The sequence below is a fragment of the Polypterus senegalus genome, chromosome 12 (assembly GCF_016835505.1).
Source record: "Polypterus senegalus isolate Bchr_013 chromosome 12, ASM1683550v1, whole genome shotgun sequence".
Classification (NCBI taxonomy): Eukaryota; Metazoa; Chordata; class Cladistia; order Polypteriformes; family Polypteridae; genus Polypterus; species Polypterus senegalus.
Window position 1 is genome coordinate 81,334,485 of NC_053165.1, and position 23,503 is coordinate 81,357,987.

Sequence of the window (23,503 nt, forward strand, 5' to 3'; positions counted from 1 at the left end):
GATGCTATCACTTCTTTATGTTCATAACAACTATTTTTGTGCTCTTCCTGACTACTGGGGACTTACGTGAACTCACAGAAGCATTTAAATTCTACAGTTGCTGTGTTCTATACTTTTAATTCATGTAAAATTTTCAATAATGTGATAATCATTTTTTCTGTAATATGAAGTGTTGTAACTAACTGATATCATTTCATAATTATCTTCACATGATTAACATAGGAGACAGTGACTTAGCAATGTGGTGAAGCAATTGTTTAAAAAAAACAAACAAAACAAAAAACCACTGACCTCAAATAATTCAGATAAATTCTTCAAACTGGAATATATCAACTGACTGGAAAAAGACATCCAGTGTACACTGCGGTACCAGATCTGTAATAGATGATGACCTGGAAGCACTTCTGTTCTACATGGTAAGTTACAGTGAGCATTAATCTACCTACAATAAATCACACAAATCTAATATGACATAGCATAGTTCTGTTTCATTGCATTTTTTTTATTAAGCATCACATATTAATTTAAAAAAATTAAATTATCAATATGTAAAGATTCACTAAAGAACCTACACTTGTACATTACAGACACTTTAGATCAATTAAGCAGTCACCTCCAGGCTTCATCAGTTGCTCCAGATCCTCAAAGGCCTCACTGAAATTCAGATGCTAAAAAGTTCAGTACAGAAAAAAATAAGAAAATAGGCAGAAAAAAACATTCTGAAAGAAGGTTAGGCATAAAAAAATTGAAATGGTTATTATTTAAAAGAAAATTTGTTTAAAGAGGCCAATGTCAAAATGTTCAGATTTTTTTGATAATGCTTAAAAATAAGCATTTTATTAAACTTGGGAAGAATTACTTCATTTGAAGTTAATGTGTTTTCTGATATATATATGTAACTAGCACTAAAGGGTCAATATCCGATTTGATGATGAACTCAGAGGTATCTTTTATTTATGTACTTTAAAGGAACAAGACATCCTTTAAAAACATTTTTAAAAGATACAAGAAATGAAAACTCCAACATCAGCAGAACAAGGTCTCCTCATGGATCAAGCCCATGGTCAATGATCAAAGTTGGAACTTGGATATGGCTAACATAGCCAGCTGTTGCGTAAGTATGGCACCTCTGCACTAGCCCCCGTTATAAACTGGATACAGTCTCCAGCTTCCTCTCAGTGAAGTAGCGGTGCGGCTCCCTCTTTGTGTCACCAGATTTCTTCCTTGCGAAATAGGACAACACTGACTGGCAGTTTTGTTTGGCTGCAGCTTTCTCTCCATTCTCTTCATCATCATCCCTGAAAACAGAAATATTGTTAATTATTATGAATGTGAGACACGGATTCACAGCATTAAAGGATAGAAGGCCCGCACAAAACAATAAATTTTTTTTTTTATTATTATCTGAATTATAGTCAGTACGGGCCAAGTAGCGGACATGTAACTAATAATGTATAATACAACTTATAATAGAACTCCAGGCCTTCACTGCAAATATCATCAGTCTGAAGTAGTTGCCTGTCTTTTAAAAAGGTATAGAATTACCTTTTCAATCAGTCTACTTGTTTGACCTAAAACTGTCTAAAATGAATTGTAAAAAGATGATTATTTCCAATTAATAATCCTATGCGATTGATAATCAACTGCTTCACTATATAGTGGATTGCTTTGTTCCAGTACTTATTCTATAGGATTACTTTCTTGATAAAGGTGAATTAGAAAGAAAGAGAACTTGGGGTTATATTGAACTTTCTGAAACAGGCCCTGCAAATGACGAGTCTCACCTAACCTGCAATTGGAAATTAAAGCACACATCACAAGCAAATTTAGATTGTACCTGGGGAAGAGTCAACAGCAGCATTTGTGAAGTAAATCAACAAGATGTTTAGTGAAGTACTAAAGTAATGCAACCATTAGTAAATTGCTTACTGGAGCTTACTATTGTATCCACATTGAAACAACTGATTTAATAAAGTAAACAGGTAAGTTCAAACTTCACTGTGGCCTAATTATCATACTAGTTCTAATGAAAACATGAGACAATCTAATACCAAGAATGAAGACCTTTTGGAGTTTTGGATCTAATTAATTAATTAGATTAGTTAACTTAATAGGCTAATTAATTAAATAACCCAACCAAATTTTACACATTCTATTGCCATGCCATAATTTTTAATATAAAAAACAAAACACACAAATTGACAGAAAATATTTTTATAAAAGATCTTTAAATACAAAATCATTCTCTAAATTATTGCTAGCTGTTTTTATTTATTTTTTTATCCAGACTTTCTCCTCCACTCGTCTCCAGCCTCACCATGTTCCCTCTTCTATAATTAAACCAAAAAATACAGTACAGTATGTAATTTATCTAAATTACAGCTAGTGAACTGTGAGATGGACAGCTGTAAATTGTGTACCATGTTATTCTTTGGAAGCACAGTATGAGAGTTCCATCAGAACAAATATAAAATAAATTCAAGAGAGGAGAAAAGTCTGAACAATTAACTGAAAGAGACTCATTTAGAAAAAGTGCTTAAATTGACACCACTTTCTCACCCGTCAGCAGTGTGTTCCAAACATCATATCTTGCTCAACTTCCCCAACCCTGAGTTGCAAGTTAATGAAAGCAGAGACACTTTTCTGCATATGGGAGCAACTATGTTTCCCATTTACTTCTTTAGCCATGATATCACTGCTAGCATAACACAACCACATGAAAATAAAACAATCCCTGAAATCTTAATAAATCAATGATACTTAATTGGCAATGAATTACTTAACTAACTTAATATACAGTATTAACTTAACTATAGAAATCTACGCTAAACAGATGTAATACAGCCTGTACTGTATTATAGGATTCCACCCAACACAAGTTCAATTTTCTCTCACCTCTAAGGCAGCCGCACAAACTGGGACCAGAGAGCACAAACAAATAATTTTATCCCCAAAACTGTACAGGTTATCAACATTTGAGACATTTTGTGTAAAGCAGTATTACTTTTGTAAATACAGGGTTAGTTGGTAAAATTTAATGATTGCAATCTCTCTTCATATTTCTGAGTATCACTTCATTTTCAAACAGGATTTTTTTTTTGCATTTTTTACAAAAAAATAATATGAATTAGATTTCAAACATACTAGTTTTAAATGGCAAACAAAAGTTGAACGTATGGACTTCATATCAATTGTTCTATGAATAATTCAATCTTTTTGATACAGTGTCTTACCGCTGAGAACATCACATCACTGTGCAGATTTATAAAAATGACATTCTTTAAAAAACAAAACACCATGCAATACATACAACACGTATAATACATATAGAAGCCCACAGAGATGCTCTATAAAAAGTATATATAAATATCAAGTCAAGTTGGGGAGCATGCACTGGTACAGTGTGTTGCCGCACCCACTACACAATGAAATGACTCAGGATCCCAGTTGGCAACCCACCAGGCAGACACGTGGTCCAGTTCCACCCTCCAGAAATGACCCTCTATCTGCCACAGCCAGGTGTTACATGGGTGACCCCTTGGCCTGGTCCAGCCACTCGGGTCCCCAACAATGAGGATCTTACAAGCCGGATCACCCTCAAGGAAACGCGCCACATGGCTATAGAGCCATAACTGACGCTCCCTCACAATGCAGGTAATTTGCCTCACTCAGGACTCCATGAGCAACACAAAGTCAAACCAACAGTACCCAAGGATTTTCCGGAGAGACACAGTACCGAAGGAGTCCAGTCTTCGTCTCACGTCACTGGATAGCGTCCATGTTTCATAACCGTATAGCAAGACAGGAAGCACCAGGACTCTAAAGACTTGGACCATTGTCCTTTTGCATAGATATCAGGTGCGCCACACACCCCTTTCCAGCAACCTCATGACCACGCCCTTCCAATCTGCCTACTGACTTCATAGGAAAAGTCACCAGAGACAAGAATGTCACTGCAGAGGTAAGTAAACCTCTCAACAAGGTCGACACTCTCTCTTCAGACAGACACAATGCTGATGGCCTTGCCCAAGAGGTCATTAAAGGCCTAGATCTTGGTTTTTATCAGGACCCTCGCAAGCCCAGACACTCTGACTCCTCGCTCAGTCTCTCAAGTGCCCTGATCAGAGCCTCCATTGACTCCACGAAGATCACAGCATCGTCGGCAAAGTCAAGATGCCCCACAGCTGCTGGACCCCACAATCTTGCCCAACACCCAGTCCATACAAGCATTGAACAGAGTAGGAGCAGAACACACCCCTGACAAACTCCACAATCAACTGTGCTGCCTCCACTCTGTACAACACTCACAGTACCAGTGTACAGGCCGGCCATGATATCCAGCAACCTTGATGGGATTCCACGAACCCTCAGGATGTCCCATAGGGCAGCTCGATCAACTGTCAAGTAAATGTACCTGCTTACTTTATGCACTTAATTTTTCAGTGTCTTTATTCTCCATTGCCCTTTAGCTTGTAAATGTAGTGCATGCAGACTTGACAACCTATGCCTCATCAAATTAAATTTCCTATTTCAGAAACCTACATTTGACTGTATTTTCAATTTTTACAGTTGTATAAAACTTGACTCTTGTACTTAAGTGTTTGATCCTGAAGGATTACATGATTTGTAAATAAAGACAGACAATGCATAATAAAACATTAATGTAAACATTCTTGAACCCACTTAATCCAATTCAGGGGCACAAGCGCTGGAGCCTATTCCCCTAGGAACCAATTTACAAAATATTATGGAAAAATTAAAATTACAGCAAGAAAGATGCTTTTTTTTTGCTTTATTATCAGACAAAGAGCTCCGAGTAGAATTGTCCATCCATTTTCTAAAGCTTTGGTTTTCATTACAGGACCAAGAGAAGATATGGCCTAACCTGACAGCATTTGGTCCAAAGTAGCAATTAACTCTCAACAAAATGCCAGTCCATTACACGTAGCAAAGACGTGATTGTGGTGTTATGGGTCCACAGCTCGTTGAGAAAAGGCCATTCATTTTAAATAATCACCGCACCCGAGGCGGCTTCGTGAGGGGGGCGATGTTGTAGCGAGCCGCGGGGCAGTCGTCGATGTGGGCGTTTCTCACCGTGTGCACAGGTGAGGAACTGCCCACATTTGTGATTGCTCCCGTGGCTAATGCTACAGCTGTGATGGCCCCTCACGTTTTAAAAAGAAGCACGAGTCGGTTGTGGGGGGGAAAAAAAATGGAGAGAGAAAAAAAGGAAAGGAGAGGACGGAGGTTACCGGGAGCAGGAGAGGAAGCAGGTGGTGCGCGAGTCTGGTGAGCGCGCGATCGAGCGCTCGTGGACAGCTGCGTGGAAGCTGGGTGTTAGGCCGACACCCAGGTGTTTGTGTTGATGTCGCTCCCGCTGAGCGATCAGGTAGCGGGAGTGACCAGGGAAGGCGACTGGCCGCAGAGAGGCATTGAAAGGCAGCGGAAGTCGGGAGACTTGGTGGTGGGAATCCCCAACGTGAGCGACCTGGCCGTTGGTGGAAACCAAGTTCTCCGGGACTGGGATGAGTGCCATACCGGAGCCAGGGATCGGGAGGTCTCCAGTCTCGTGTGTGTGTCTAGAAGAGGGCAGCTGCAAAGAGCGTCTTGCCTGCTGCTTGGCCCAAACGGGATAAGCAGGTGAGACGCTAACAGAAAATAAGCACGGAGCCTTGTTTGTTGTTTTTAAGACTGCTTCCAAGAGAAGATTTTAATCTCTGGTTTTAAGGATGTGTTTTTTTTTCTATTTATTGGTTTTATCCCCCACATTCTTTTATGGATTATTTGATGAAGAATTTGAATTGAAACTGCACTATTTATGGAACACTTGTTTTGTTGACTGTTTTTAATAAAAGCACTGTTGCACTTTTCTACCTTCCCCTTGCTCAGTAATTTGCCTCCATTGACTAGCTCACTCGGTTACATTATCGACGGTGTTGGGTTCAAGTGCTTCCAACAGCAATGGGAGTGTGGAGCCTGAACCTACATCGTCACAGTGATACGTTGACCACAAATTATAGGGCAGTTCATAATCAACAATTAACCAAATTATAAATTGCATATGTTTAACATGTAGGAGGAACCCAGTGTACAGTACACAGAGAAAACCCAAGCAGAAATAGGGAGGAGTGAAAAATCCATATACTGACCAATGTAAGAATCAAATACAGGTCTCTGAAGCTTTGAGCTCGCATTGCTTGTAAATGTTGTATGAGGGAGTGTGACTTTTTGCTCACATTTTCTATCTTGGTTACACCCTAAGTAGACAATCATTGCCCTATAATGTCGCAGTACCCTTTCTCTAATGTCATTTGAGGTCTTAAGAATTTGATAATTCAATATTCTTAACTAAAATAATTACCTGTCTAATTAAAACATTGTTCTCAACAAAGATATCTACAATAAACTTCGTACTATGCCACAGTTCGATTTCCCAAACTACTTCCTGTGCTTTAGAGTACCGACAATACACATATTTAGCAAGCATAATATGAAAAACATTCTTATTCACTGCTTAGAAATGATTTCCATTAATCTTAATATTATTTCTTGCAGTGCATTAATTCAATAATTGTGGGAAAAAATATCCTTTTTTGCAGATATTTTAATTTTAGTGATAAATGACAAAAATGATTTGACATGTGATGGAAGGCAAAATGGACAAGAGACTGTAAGCATGAAAAGGTACCATTGGACAGGAGTAAGGCCCAACAAGGCCCTGGAAGACAGAAACATGTTCTGTCAATGACACTGTATGTCATTATGCCAGTTGGGTAAAAGTGTCCCATTATACCTATTACTGTACAGGATACCCCGCAAAGGCTTTAGTTGTAGGCATGCAGAAAATAGAGAGGGAGATGCAGCCTGCACAGAAATATGTATTATTACCTTAGCAAATGCTACTGAATCTCTTCAAAAAGAGAGAGTCAGACAGAGAGAGCAGTCATGGACGGGTTGGGAAAGGTTAAATGAGCTCCACAGTTTTAGTGGGCATCACACAGTCCCAGGATAGGAGAGCAGGGACTGAGATGCTCACTTAAGAAATAATCCAGCAGGACGGCTGCTTCGGAGATATAGAGTGTCAAAGAGAACTGAAGCCTCGTTACTGCTGAACAACAGAGGCCTCTAGCAGGATTGCCAGTAAGGTGGTGATGTGAAAAAGTATACCTGTAGTTTCCACATTTCTGGAAATGGTTCTGTGGTTTGGCTGGAAGTGACTCAGAGATGAACCTTAAAGCATTTTCAAGCTCACAGCTTCAACGTGTACAGAGTATTGAGGTGAGCTTCATCAAATGCTCAACTGATGAAACAAACAGAGGCCAGGATATTTAGACAGACAGACAGACAAGCTACAGGTGAGTGGGGTGCCACCACATTGAGCTAATAGGTCCAGAGAATTGTTATGTCTGGTTTATTTTGTTCTTTGTGTTTAGGCTATTTACTAATATATTACACATGTCCTACCCTCCTTGACATCATTCTGGGCATCAAGTCACTACAAGAGCATCCACTTTTGTTTGCTGAGAAAAAATACTTTTTGTTTTAACTGTATATTCTACATTCTGGTAATTACAGGGTCAAAAAAAAAAACATGTGATTACATGATGATGCTGACACCCAGTTTTAAAATAAAAAAGGAGGACTGCTTCAAAGAACCTGATCTTACTGTTCTTTCAATGGAAAACACAGTAAATGACTATCTGTTCAAATTGTGATGCACTGGTCTAGTGTAGCTGTTTTACCATCACACACTTTTGGAAAGCCAGTAACACAAACACTATTGCGATTACCTTTCATAACAGTTTGTCATCATTGTCACATGTCACAATCTCATCTTTTGAAAAAAGTGTTTCTGAAAAGAGACATATAGCAACAACAATAAGGGGCACTTAACTGCAGAATGAGATGATGTTTCTAGGTCACATGAAGTAAAGATGAACAACCTTTTGCCTTTCACCTCACCTGCCTCCATATGCAGTAGTCTGATTTCCTAAAAATGTGTAAGTTAAACAAACTGGTGTCTTCAAATTGTAAGTGACCCCTGCTATGGACTGGCATCATGTCCAGGCTGGTTTTCTGCCATGTTCCAAGACAAGCTCCAAAAACCCGTGACTTCAAGCTGCTTTAAGTTGGCTTGAGAATGTTACGCATATGTAAAGGAACAAGAAATCAAAATCCACCATACATGCTTCTTACATTTGTAATGAAAGCAAAACTAAGTACCTGTAGTTAAAACTGGAAATAATGTACAAAATGAGTTATGCAAGAACTAACTTTTGAGGAATTGGACATGTCTGCATAAGGGACAAATACAGTGATTGGGTTTAGCTGGTTAACCATAATGATATAGGCAATCATTATCCTTAGTGAAAATAAGTTTTATAATAACATGACACTGTAGTCCATTGATACAGGCAGGAATGTGAAAGAAGAAATATACACCATTTGCATTTTCATAAGTCTTTTAAAGCACAATATTTTCATCCAACTCAACCACGCTAATTTCATAAGGTGCCTTTCCATAAATACAGTACACCATCACAGGCACTCCAGTGGTTTGTATGACTAGTCTCAAATGTTTATGCTGCAATAAACTAGGAAATGTTAAAACTTCCTGTGTGATATACTGACCTCGATTAAGGCTGCTAAATGAAAAGTCTGACAATTTCAGATACTGTATGCAATACTAACAGGAATATATATTATTTGACCTTAGTGTGCATTCTGTAATCAAGGCGGCTGCTGCAAGACAGCCTTGAATGTCATTTCAAGTGAATTTACAACATTTGCTAAGTTAAGCTTCATTTTTAAGTCTCTCAGATGGATAATACAAATATTTTGGAAATAATACACACAACTTCTTGATTGCCAACGGTGTTTAGCAAATATGTCGTCAGAGATGGGTATAAAAAGCAAAAACACATTCCACCTCCAGAGAACAGAATTTACTCATTCAGGATATTTACAGCAAAACAGGTTGAGTGCAAAGATCAGTGCTGCCAAGAACAGGCAGACATGCACAGTAAAAGCACTTGTTTCCTTATTCACTTTCCACACTCCTTAACAACCACATCTCCTACATTTCAGTAACTGCCAAACAGCAAAGTCTGATGTCAATGAAAAATGTAATTATGTAAAAGGGCTCTTCTGCATGTTTTTATATTAAATGTCTCCTTAACATGTTTGTTTCATTTAAAAATATTTCAACAGTTAAATTTAGCAATCCTTAACATGTCACCCATAGCTGAAGTTTTGTTTGCAGATTCAATCACTTTATTACTGCTGAAGGCAATAATTCCCACTATGCTTCAGGTAGCCTTTCGGAGTCTTTCTAAAAACATTGTGTTTTTAGAATAAAACATATACTATTATGCCTAAAAAATCCCAAAATTTCAATCCATGAGCCCTTGTAGAAGAACCTCAAGTCAAGAACTTATTTAAAACCCATGTTGTGTCTAGATGCTTTCCCTGGTATCATACCATAACCATATCTGTGTTTTCTTCTTGGTCTTGACAACCAGACAACTGAGCAGCAGATATGAAAAGTATGATATTGGAAAAATACTAACTTATCCCCAACTTTTACAAATTCCTACACTCTTTTTTTGTCATGCATTAAGCTATCTTATGCTTTAAACTTCAGGGTGTTACCTCCAGACCAATGAGATAATTGAAGATTAAACAAAGAGTGTCACATACTATAGTTTGCTCACTAATTTACTCATAAACAAGTATGAGTATTCACCACTAATCTTGAATGTGCTTATGAGAACATTAACACTTTTCAGTGGCATACCTTGATTTATTTCACATCTTGCTAATATCACAAGTAAGTTTTAAAAAACGGTGGTAAACTACAATTGTTTGTTCTGCATTTCTACTGAGCACTGTATCTCCCGAGGACAGCTTGGTTTACAGACTTCCAGTAACACCTAAAAGTTGTATTGATCACAACAAAACAAAGGAATGCACAAAAATACATTGACCATTTTATAATTGCTGTATCTACTATAATGTAAAAGCAAATAAAGATAACTCATTTATAGTAAATGAGGGCCTCACCTCAAATAAGCAATTAAAATGGGTGTTAAATGTCATTATGTATTATTTTTCTATTTTTATTTCAAATTCAGTAAGTAAAAATCATGCAAATATATTTTTTCATTCTGCCTTCACCATCCCTCAACCCTCATGTCAAGGAACAGCTTGTCAGACCTCATAAACAAGACAAATTAAGTGGTGGGTGTAAGATGTAGGTCCATTTTTTTTCCATCAAAGCCCAGCTGGCAGTATAGATAAAACATGTTAGTGGAGGCGTTGGTGCAAAAAGACAGAAGTCGAAGGCTCTGAGCCTAATTCTCTATTTTCACAGATATAAAATGCATTGAGTTTTTTTTTTTTGAAGAAACGTCAACTGGAAAGATGCAAGCACTTAAAACATTTGTGTTGAGCAAAATGCATGGTGTGGATCTCTCTCACTGGGATGACATATTGTTTAAAAAAAGATGATCAATGTACTGAGAAACAGCTCAAATAAGACCTTTCCTCCTCAACCGTATACAACTAGAGAGTCTGTGTAGTATCTTTAACAGTTAAGAACAAACCAGAGTATGGTAAGGCCAAAGAATACCACATGCACAGAACATACTGTACTAATACACCACTCTTCCGGCTGCACTTGGTACTGGTTTGATTTTTTTCAGTCATGAGTACTAACAGGTATGCTTGAATATTTCTGTATGTTCCCTTTATTGCACATTTTTATAAACATCTTTACCCTGTGATGGACTGGAATCCTGTTTAGGGATTCTTCCCGTCTTGTACCCAATGCTTGCTGGGGTCGGTTCCAGCAATCCTGCTCAGCAGGTGGTTAAAAAAAAAAAAAAAATGAATGGTTGGGTGCTAAGACAAACATTTTTTCATTGCTATTACATACTGCTATAATGAAACCATTTGGTGCTGTTTTACCATGGGTGTCAATTTAAGCCATTCACTCTCCCATAAAGGAAGTTTGATCATCTGGCTGTTCTGTATTCCTCTGTTACAGTAGCACTCCTGATGTCACCTCTCCTTTCACAGTGCCACTGGACATTTGAATTCCTTTCAATTTGATAAAATATCTTTATAATGACATTTAGTGTTTCATTCATGTTCAAAACAAAGATGAAGAACCATCACTAAGCTCTACATGCATAATACCTGTGTCAAGGTTGTGTCTGCATTGCTCCCGGAATAAGCAGTCAAACTTATCTGGATTTCAAATTTAAAGTCAAGAAAAGAGACTGCTAAAAATCCATACACGAAGGAAAATATGATTATACTTGGTGTATATATCCATACACCAATATAATCAGATATAAGTACATTTTTAAAATATACAAATAGCATTTTTTTTACTATACACCTCTACTTTTCCTATTGCAAGCATCTCATTACATGGAAATGAAGCACAACATTTTGCAGAGAATTGCCTTTTTTTCCTTATGCTCCTACTGCACTGCTGACCCAGCCACCAACACTATGAATAAATTCTGTAAAAGTATCTGTGACCTGAATACATAGATTAACATGATAAAATGAACCAGGAACTAGCAAATCAAGTAATGTATGAAAGATCAGTCAGGAAGGCATTCACTGAAAAAAATAAATTTGATTGTCTACAGCATCAAAATGCATTTCTGTGCAAAAAATTCCCAGAGCCTCACAAAACAGAACAAACCCTATGAAAAAACAAATTACTTTTCTAACTTTTAACCATAGAATTAATTTTGACCTATTGTTCCAATATACAGTGAATATCACAAATCTATACACTCTTATTGTAATTTCAACTTTTGTACTATATGCAAAAATTAAAATGACAGACTAATAAGGTCTTATACCTAACACTATTTAAGTAAAACATAAATAGATTTTGTGAGCAAAAAACACTTAAATTAACTAAAAGAAAAAATTAAATGCTTTGGATGCATACTAATGAATAATTTATGGAAGCGCCTTTTGCTTTGATTCCAACAGCAATTCACCTCAACTTTAAAATATTAGAAACATTTTCAGAAAAAATGGGTCATTCAGTTAAAAAAAAAACCAAAAAAAAAAAAAAACCAAACAAATACCAATCCTATCCAACAAAGTCCTCATAAATAACAAAGTCGAGTTTTGAAGGTCCTTAAAGGCAAACAATCTACCTCACTACTTGGTAATTCACATATCAATGGTTCTCTGTATGAAGAACAACTTCCTAACATTTGTGTAAGATTTACCTTAACAATTTCCCAACTTTGTCCCCGTGTTCATTTTGAACTCATTTTAAAATAAAAGCCTCGCTCCACTGGACAAATTCCTTTAATAATTTTAAACACTTCATTCATTTCACCTTTTAATCTCTGCTTTAATTCTACACTTTATTGGAGAAGTGGTTAATCTCAGTTAAATTGTGTGGAAATCTTCCGTGGGGGAATTAATACATTTTCTGAAGGATTGTCTTGGGTGAGTTTTGTGCTTCAGACTGTTGCGTTGAAAGGTGCGATTCTCTTTTTAGGTTCTGCTTTCTGGAGGAGGGCAGAAGATTTTGGGCTATCTTGATATTTAGAGTTACTCATTTTCCACTCCATACACTCAACAGCTTCTATCCCCACTAGACACTGCTACCACACTGCTTGACAAAATGTACTGTGATCTTTCAGGAGTGAACGGAGTTAGCGTTACAATACACATATTTAGGAATTGAGGCCATAAAGTTTTACTTTGGTCTCATCAGATCATAAGACAATTTCCCACTTGATTGAGGAAGACTGTTCACTCTACTTCACATCTCAAACTTGTGGTAAATACACACAATAGCTCTAATAAGCAAATTGCTGTCACAATTTCCTGCCTCTCTTTTAAGGCTGCTGTTGAATTCTTGGTAGCTTTCCTGATGAGCTGCATTCTTGCTCATTCATCAGTACTGCAGGGATGCTGCTTCGTAATGCTGCTCTAGATAGGGTCCATGATATTTGCAAAGTTATCGAAACTTTGTGTGCCTATTTACTGATATGTACCTTGTTGGGAATAAGGTTCCATAGATATTTTTGTAGCCGCTTCGGAATAATGGTTATCTTGGCACTACGCACCTTCACTTTATTTAGGGCTCATCAGACTGACTTCAGTTGACACCAAATGAATGCAAATGGTTTCTGTACTAGGGTTGCATGATATAACTGTACTGAATAATTAACAAAAAATCATTTTTAAAACAATACAGTACCTGCATTTTTGTACTTTCAGTATCGGAAGTAAATGTGAGTCAACACATAAACCAACCCAAGCTATTTGATGCATAAATTACTGAACAGGGGAAGCTTCACAGAGGAACAACATGTTTCAAAACAATGTGGACTCCATGACCCAATTCCTACTTTAATCTACTGGACACTTCAGGCAGGACAAACTTGCTTCAATGCACTGCATACTGTAAGCGGAAATGCTCCTTGTACTGACATAACTGTAGCACAACAGCGAGGCTGGAGAGTTGGGGGGAGTTATCTGTTCTTTTGCTTTGTTACTGGTACAGAGGGTCTGAAAGCTGGTATTGATACCAAAGCCAAAATTTCTGTATCTATCCAGCACTACTCTGTACATGATATGGTTAAATCTGAGCATAATTCCAACTCCCAATAAAAACAATGGAAACACACATGCAATTAAGACAATGAAAGTTAAGTATTTTTTCTAAAAATTTGACTTTTTTCATTCATTTAAATATTGTTCACTAAACACATCTTATTGAAAATAAAGGTTTGACAGGATTACTCTTAATTTCAGGCTTTATGTTAAAAACAACATGAAATTAACAGTGTATAGAATTGATATCCACTCTACAAATGATATGAATTTATTAAAAAGTATTTGTTGTATGAAGATTTTGGAAAAAGAAAATTTGTAAGCTTTCATATAAGGGGCATGAATGAAAAAGAACAGATTTAATACTTAATATTCAATCAGTACACAAGGATGCCAAGAATTCATAATGGGTGAAACAAACTAAAAAAAAAATGTATCAGTGCAGAGAAATCAAACATGCACATTATATACAGGATTTTCTTAATGTGTTTTACAAACCAATAAAACTCTACAAAGTCACTAAAAGGTTATTCTTGATGAATGGGGATTTGCATTCAAGCAGAAATTCGCCCAAGGGTATATATGGAATTTCTAATTTGGCATGCTCCAATTTTAGTGGCTTCTGATCAAGCTTTGTGGTTATAGAAAAAAAAAATAAACAAAATAGTCTTGTAATATAGCAGCAAATCTCATAGGAATTAGTATAATTATATGTTTTTCATGTTGTACTGTCTCAAAAAAAAAATACCTAATAATCTAATCTCTTTAGAAAAGAAACATCCTTTTGATAGCAAGAAGCTCCCATAAATAATATATGTGGTGTAAAATGCCAGTTTTGGTGTGGCGTAGTAAGACAAAAAGAAAGCATGAAAAGTATGAAAGATATCTGACTGCACATGTAGTGTTCAGCTTCTTCAAGGCTGGCCTAACATCTTCTCATAAGTACATCTACATTCTTAGTGGCTTACAGTGCATTCTCCTTTGCAATGACACAAAATCTTTTCTTTTTAAATCAAATAAGGAAAAAGAAAAGAAAGCTATAAAGCTGGGTAAAGTACATATATCTTGGAATAAATAATAAGTAATGAAGGGAGAAAACATGGGACAGATTGTTAAAGAATGGAATCCAAGATAATAGAATCATTAATTAATGTGAGAACTGTAATTAATCTGTCAACATCTGTAACACCGATTAACCAAATGACACCATTTTAAAAAAATTCCATAAGGTTCTGCCAGTTTACAAATTAAAACATTCTTCCTTTTAATGATTTAACAACATCAGTTAAAACTAGAAACATTAAGATCTAGGATTACTATTGTAAAGCTCATTTAGTCCAAGCTAATATACCAGTAAACAATCAATAACAAATCTCATGATTAAACTCCTTGTTAAACTTACCAGTGCACTGGCACTGCTTTGCTGTCCAGAATTGACTGTGCAGTGCTCCAGCTGAAACGAACGAACTGAGGATACCCAAACACTGGATCCATGTATTTAGCCAACCACTCTTTAGTTTTGGGATCTACAAAATAGAAAAATTGAACATTTAAATGTTTAAACTGCACATGGAAATAAGTACTGTACTGTATAATTGAAAAAATAAAGTGGAAAATGTATTTCAAGGTAAACTACCAATAATGAAAAATACTGTTTCATAATCATACAGGAAGTGTTTGCAGTCATGACATACAGGAACTTCTGAGATTTTGGAAACAAACAACTGGATGACACATTATTGAACTAAGAAAGTAAATAACAATAACATCTACGATGAACAGATTTAAAATGAACAAGCAAAGAATAAGCAGGTGCAGACAAAGATGAATGGATCATTTCTAGATATGGTACATTATTTGCAAAAGTAAAAAACTGTAATTGCCAAATAAAAACATTTTTAGCTATGATCCTGAAAAACAATGAGACCATTGTTCTTAGAATAAGAAGGAACCCATAGTATAAATTAAAAATTTCTGCTGGTTTTACTTCCACACAAACTAAACCTATTCTGTTATTTTTTTAGTTTAAAAATTATAATGTATTTGTACAGTATTTCATATAAATAAAATAAACACTTTTCCTTTATGTACTAGGGGGCTTTGCTCGTCAGCCCCTCTGGCCTACACTACATGCCAGCCACTTCGCGTCTCTGCCGCTCGCATGTGTGGATTTCACTTTCACCAAACAAGAAATCTTTTAATTCTCACAGATACACCTCTTCATTGTGAAGAAACACTACTTTTCCCTGATGGCAACACAAAAATTAGACGATCTACAAGTCTCTGACTTAAAGTTTAAATGTGAACAATACATTTGATCTCTTTTTGCGGTTTCATTATTTCACCGAGTAATAATTTCCATTTGTTTGCGTTAATGCGATCTTTAGTATCTTTTTTTTGAGACTTTCAGACTTTAGCACTTTCATAATCTCTAATCTGCTCTGCATGTGTATCGCACCAACGTTTTTGAATTCTTTTCTAACATTCTACTTTGTCATCTATTCTTTGTCTTTTGTTTCCAGTGTGGTTAAATCTCTTGGCACAAAGTCTTGTCTCGCGGGACATGAAAGTATCTCTCTGAAAAAGTCACGTCTCGTCTCAGGATTTTTTTATTATAATAGAGAGAAAAGAAATAACAATTTATCCAAAATAAATAAAAACAAATATATACTACTAAATTTACATCTTCAAATTAAATTATGAGTAGAAAAGCAAAGATTGCTCAGAACATTGCCAGTTGTAATAATCCCAGCATACATTCACAAGGGTCATGATGCATGTTTGCACTGACAGCATATCACACTGCATTGTACATTTTGACCAATAAAATCTTTGATTATGTTTTCTCCTTATACACTAAAACCCTCATTATATCATCCAGAGGTATCAAGTATGTCTTGATGTGAAGAAAAAAATATTTAAATGATTTTAGCACAAGACTACAACATAGAAAAATGTGAAAAAAGTGAGTCTGAATACTTTCTGAATCCACTATATACTGTATTAGATGTATCTCCTGGCAAAGACAGATTTGTTCACTTACTGTTTTCTGATAAAGGAAAATGGTGATTTTTTATTTTATATACATACAATTAAAATATCACTGGACATTGACAGGGAAACAAAGTGATTGGGGTAAACCTATATGTAGAAACAGTTTATTTTATGAACTACTGAAAGCATTTTTGAATCCAACTAGGGTCCAAATACTGTGAGGTAATAATGGCGTACGTTGCACTACCCTATCTCAACACAATCCTTTTTGTATTCCTATTTTTAATTACTAACTTTGTCTTTGTATTGGTATCCTTTATTACAGTGTTATGCTTTGATATGTCCATAACGTTAATAAAGATGTTAAATCCTTAAGAGGAACTTTTTGTAAAACATTGCTGAATAATATTAAACATTTTGAAACAAAGAGTTATTTCTGTGTGTTGTATGTTGTTTTCTCTATCCATTTTTCCAAGCTTCATTTGAATATAACAAAGCTTTCTTTTCTACTCAAAGAGTGCATTATGGCAAAGCATAGTAATAACTAGCAAAATACCCACGCTTCGCAGCGGCCAAGTACTGCCTTAAAATTTTTATTAAGAAGAAAATGAAATCTTTTTAAACTGAGGGAAAATTTAACAATAATTATTTGTTAAGGATCTCTTTGTATACCACATTGTCATTTCGGCCCTCCGGGTGTAATATGACCAAGCTGTTCCGTGAGCTTACTCTTGAACATGTAACGTACAGTTGGCCATGTGAAAAGTAATCTTGTTTCAAATCTCACAGCTTGGATTGCTGCTGTCACAATCGGTTTGAGTTTCATGGTTTGTTTCAATTACGACAGTATTTGCAGGACTTGTGTTAAAGTGACATTCGGCATCTGTCAAGCGTTGTAAGCATACAACCGGTTTCATCGATAAAATCACATCCAGCTTTTGAGAGTTTAAACAATCATAAACATCAAAGTGTCCACTACTGAAATTGTCACCTGTGAATCTAAGATGTTTAAGAGGCATTGGCAGTTGTCCAAAGGTGTAAAATATTTGGCCATTTCGGTACACTTGAAAGGGACAACCGAACAATTCAGTGGCAGCCATCAACTCACATGCAGATCCATAGGTGAAGGGCTTAACCATTTCACTCTTCTAGTGCTCCTGTGTAGTCTAATTATCTCCTGTACCGTCATCAGTCCACACCTTGAAACTGTCCCAGTCATTCAATACATAAGACACAATGTTCCTCCGGATATCAAGAGTGAGCCTGATATGGTCATGCAATATGTAACACAGAGAATGGAAAAGGCAGGTGCCATCTCCGAGCATGGAAACAACTCGGTAAGTGACAGTTCTTTGATCGATGGTGATCACCTCAATAGACATGGTAATAGGGGTATGGTTGAAAGGATAATGGAAATGGGTACCTGAACAATGTAAAGTAAGTCTAAAATACCTACACAATAACTATAATCGTAATAAACGAACAATAAAACAGCGGAGAAGCTGTGGATTAAATAAAAAGGCTGTAGTTATCAGCAGGGAGACATGAATCCCGTGGCGAAACAAGAAAGGGAATGTAGAGACCGGAGCGACGGACGGCCCTATATAGGCAGGCAGCCAACAACGTGGGAGGCGTTGGGATGGGGGACCCAACGCCTTCACACGGTGACCGAGCTGCAGGCTATGGACGTATATATGTATGTAAGTGGGATTCAGTTAGGGTTGGGAAACCGCGTACCAAATTTCTTGAAGATGGGCCAATAAGTAACAAAGACTTCTGAAAAGTTCAATATGGCTGCCGACAGTGGCGTCATACCACCGAAATAAGTACGTACATTGGTTTTGGTTAGCGCAGGGAAGCCGCCTACCAAATTTCGTGAAGATGGGGCCATAAATAAGAAAGTTCAACATGGCGGACGTTGTCGACCGTTACGCGTAGAATTTCGAAATGAAACCTGCTTAACTTTTGTAAGTAAGTTGTAAGGAATGAGCCTGCCAAATTTTAGCCTTCAACCTACACAGGAAGTTGGAGAATTAGTAATGAGTGAGTGAGTGAGTCAGTCAGTGAGGGCTTTGCCTTTTATTAGTATAGATGACAAAGTAATACCAACCATTTGGGTAACCCGAGCCATATTCCACGTCCACATCTAAATCTTCTATAAACTTCCAGGATTTCACCACACGATCTCGAGCAACCTAGAGTATAATAAATGTAGACATGAATGAGATGTTAGAGTGATTGAGAGGCTATACAATCACTGATGGCAGACACAACACCAGGCTGTTATGTGATAAAGCGCCACTTATGGAAACTAGCATGTGCTACAAAAGAATAACCTAAAGGTGTTGAGTGCCTACAGTTAGTTAGAAATTAATTCTAATGCTTTTTTTCAAAGGACTGTTAACCCTTGAGTGGTTTACTTTGTTATTTTGTGTTTTCTTCAAACACCTTGGTTTCAAATGACCTTATCTCTAGTCACCTTGATTTCTTTTATAATCCTAAACTTTAGCTTAGTCAATGCAACAAATTAAAGTTTCTAAATTTTCTGTTGGGAGAAGTCAAGGCCAGTATGGATTTTAATTCATCATACATATTTTAGCACAAATGTATGCTTAAATGTTGCTTAGCTTTCATACATTTATGTCACCATTTTGTATTTTTAAATCTAAGCCTTGTAAATACAGAGGAGAACTACAAAAAAAAATATTTAATTAAATGAAAAATAAATTGAAAGCCTTTCCATCGCTTTACAAAAATCAACATCAAGCAGTCAGAACAACACTGACACCTGCTGGGAGCATAGAAAGGCTTATTGCACGCCAAAATGAAATGCTGTAAATAATTAAATAAAGGCATTTTATTAATTAACTTTCATTTTAATATAGTAATGAATGATGTTAGCATACATTTAAAGAGAAGCAGGGAGCTTGAAGACACCTACAACAGAAGAGGATTAATCCTGGGTGTATTTATGACAGTCTAACTTGAAATAAATCCTCTAATCCATGTGAACATGATTAAACAAATTTGATAATATTATAACTTTAGAGATATGTATTTAATATATATATTTTTTTTTTCAACTGAAAAGGGCAACGTCTGGCACAAAGTGTAGTAAAGTGCATTTTATGTAAGGTTGACTGGAAAATCATCATTGGAAAACCTGTTTGTGAGATCCTTTTGCTGGTTGAAATTATCTAAAAGGTGTGGCAGTAATGGCACATTTCTGACAAATTTCCATTATTAATGGTGTGCCTTTTGTAATAATGTATCTATACTAGGAGGGAAGTGATAGAAAACAGAGTTATATTTATTCTAGCAAAGACATTTGACTTGCATGCAGTGAAAGAAATGTCTCTGTGAAAGGCTACCTTTAGAAAAATGCTGTTGAAAAGATACAATTCTTCAGTATACCATTTCTTAAGGATCAAATACCATGAATATATACTGAATATTTTAGGGACAGAAATAAAAACAAAAATGTACGTCTGGATTGTAAAGATGAAACTATCTTAAAAATGCATAAAGTAAAAGATCATAATGATCTGTTAACAAGTTGGCTATTTTACAGTTGGTTCTTGAATTGGGGTTCTACCTCAATGGAATAAATTCTATGACTTGACAGAAAACACATGCACTTACTTTGGCACAAATACTAGCTGCACTAACAACTGGAAAGAGAGCATCAGCCTTGGCTTTTACAGTGACATCCACACCAGGAAATATTTTTGAGAGCTTTTCTTGATATTTTTCTGCCGGTCCCACTGTATCAACGAATACCTGCAGAGAAAAAATAAGGTTGATGGTGTTATAAGCTGGAAACATCTGTCTCTCAATGGTCATCTGGATCAGCTACAAATGGCCTCGTAATGATGGAAAAAACATGGAATAGGAAAAAGAAAGAAAAGTGTCAGAGAGGAGTAATAGAGGAGCTTTACAGTAAAAGGTAAGTAAAAAGAGGCATACAAAAATAAAGAATGTCTTCAAAAGAGGTAGAAAAAAAAATAAAAATGTGAGCAGAGAAAAAAAATAACATGGAGATGGAGAAAAACTGAGACAATAAACAGACTCATTAAGGCTAAGAAAGTAATATTATACACTTAATTCTTAAAATAACCAGTAAATCTGCAATACCCTTCAAAACTGTACCTGTAAATATGTGGCACTATATTCTGTGACAGACTGAAAACAGACAGCTTACTAGAGCTTATAGGCAAAGAGGAAGAATGAAAAGAAGCACAAGTGTAAAACACAGTAAAACCAAATTCTTCCTGTGAACAAGCCTGCTGTGAAATTGTGAAGAAAAAAAAAAAAAACCTTTAGCCAAATGTTTGGGAATTCAATCCAGCTCTTTTTTTTCCCCAATACTTGAAACTAGTCGAGTTACCTTAATGAAATGTAATGTTTAATGGCAGAAATATTTCAGAATAGTCAAAATCTTACACCTTTTGTGAAATAAATGCTAGCAAGTACATTTATTCTACAAAGAAATTTGAAGCTGATGTTCGTTCCCCTTTATGGTTCAATAGCATCATTCATAAACAACACTTCTTAAAATACCAAAATAATTGCCCCTTCTTTACAAAATCTAACTTTTGATTACAATGAAAACTGTGCTCAATTAAACTTGTGTTTTTTTTTTTTTTATTATAAGCCAATCAAACTGGGCTGAACCTCTCATATTAACATTCAAAAATCAGCTTCTTCATCATAACTAACCTTAAAACATTTCAAAGTTAAGCCATTATGGCAAAAGTACATTTAAAACACTATAAAATGGGAATGATGATTTTTTTATTTTAATAATGTTTTAATTTTGACATTTTTACATTGAGGTAGAAAATGTGACCTTTATATCAAAAACTAGCCCATGAGTCATGACCTTGCTCTGTGTGAAAAGAAAAAAAAAAAAAACACCAAGTTTTACTGAATTCACTCAAACAATATCCAAATGCATAGCTAACAAATAATCAGACAATCTTTTCATAGCACAAGATAATATAAAAAATCATGCGCTCACTTCTTTAAGTTGCACTCCACAATCCAATGCATACTGAACCAGTCCAATAGCAGTATCATGAGAAATTGCATTCAAGTTATACTTTGCTCTAAGAAGAATGAACAGTAACAACATTAAAATTAGGCTGATATATAAAGTTCATATTTTAATAATCATAAGTAATAATGACTGAATTTCAAGTTCTAAGAAGAAGATTCAATTCAGTTAATTTACATTTTGCTCTACTATTTAACAGCTAAGATTACTGTTAACATTGAAACACAAAAATAAAGTATATGCTAAACACAAAACATAAATAAATCATACTGTATAACTAAATCCTAAACATTGCACTATTATTAAATAAAGATGACAATGTATGACTATACAAAATTAATGTCAATTGGCAAGGTGATTAAAAGATAATGTGTAAGTATAACAGCAGGGAGCTCAAACTGGGTTTTACTCCTGCCAAGCTTGGATTCAGTGGCTACATCTGCCATTGAAATGAAATTCTTTTTGTTTTAGGCTTCTATATTATCTACTGCCAAATACTAGATGTATTTAAAAAATGGTGGGGTCACTCTTTAAGAACAGGCACACCTCTACATCTGATACACTTTTTTAGTTAAGTCTTGTTTCTTTAATTTTCAAATGTTAGCATTAATAAAGCAGAATCCCAATAGCATAAAACAAATAGGGCTGTAGTAAGCGCCTTGTAAATTGATTACATATGCTTACTTTTATTATGCTGAAATAATTGTAAAACACAGCAAATTTGTTTACAAGAAAATTAGGCTTACATTATTAATACCAGAATATACAATTGTACCCATGTATTACAAATTGGTTCAATTGTAAGAAACAACAGTATTTAAGCAGAAATAACTGAACAAAATCCTAAGCAATATCACCTATGTGACAGATTAAAATGGCAGTGCTTAAATGAAACATTTAAAGGCAGTCCAGGTTATTTTTAAATCTCAAGTATTGAGATCAGAAAATTTAAAAAAAAGGGGTAATTAGGCAAGCATTGTAGCTACAGGATAAAATTAACCTCTGATTAGAAGCTCACAAAGATTAAAAATGTGTTGGGTACTGAGGTCCTTATGTTCCAGTTATTAAAAATTAAGACAAAAACTGTTAATGTGAACACGGAGGTCTAACTAGGGGTAGCACGGTGACGCAGTGGGTAGCGCTGCTGCCTCGCAGTTAGGAGACCCTGTGTGGAGTTTGCATGTTCTCCCCGCGTCTGCATGGGTTTCCGCTGGGTGCTCCGGTTTCCTCCCACAGTCCAAAGGCATGCAGGTTAGGTGCATTGGCGATTTTAAATTGTCCCTAGTGTGTGCTTGGTGTGTGTGTGTGTTCGTGCCCTGCGGTGGGCTGGCACCCTGCCCGGGGTTTGTTTCCTACCTTGTGCCCGGTGTTGGCTGGGATTGGCTCCAGCAGACCCCCCGTGACCCTGTAGTTAGGATAAAGCGGGTTGGATAATGGATGGATGGACTTAAAGGAAATAAAGCATTTGAATGAACAGTGAATAGACTTACAGTATATATATGAATACCTTACGAAAATGGCTAAAATCTTTCAGAATTCTGCAAAAACTAAAATGAACATTAAGGTCCCATATTGATCGTTATCTCAAATAATGCAAATGTAAGAACATCAACATAACATCAGGGAATGCTAGAGATACATGCACTGGGGTGACTTGCACTCCGTTTTCCAAAAAATAAACCAAGAAGTTATTTCTTCATGTTTTTTTAAAAATGCTTGTGTTAAAATAAATCAGCGCTATACCTAAAACAACTATGCCACACTGATAGCAGTGTTCAACAGAAGATATAGAAAAGAAACACTGAACAAGAGGTAAAATTAGTAGTCAACAGAACATTTTAAATTGAA

The 23,503-nt window shown here is 35.9% G+C and overlaps 1 protein-coding gene across 1 annotated transcript in view; it reads right to left on the minus strand.

The window, feature by feature from the left end:
- Positions 1 to 820: 820 nt before the first annotated feature.
- Positions 821 to 23,503, minus strand: part of rnaseh2a (ribonuclease H2, subunit A) — a 32,464-nt gene continuing 9,781 nt past the window's right edge. The window contains exons 5-9 of the mRNA XM_039772616.1: positions 21,620 to 21,707; positions 20,242 to 20,379; positions 18,710 to 18,794; positions 15,008 to 15,131; positions 821 to 1,298 (exon numbers count right to left, since the gene is read on the minus strand). Of these exons, the coding sequence (XP_039628550.1) occupies positions 1,145 to 1,298; positions 15,008 to 15,131; positions 18,710 to 18,794; positions 20,242 to 20,379; positions 21,620 to 21,707 (589 nt within the window). The 3' untranslated portion in view covers positions 821 to 1,144. The remainder of the gene's footprint in view (positions 1,299 to 15,007; positions 15,132 to 18,709; positions 18,795 to 20,241; positions 20,380 to 21,619; positions 21,708 to 23,503) is intronic.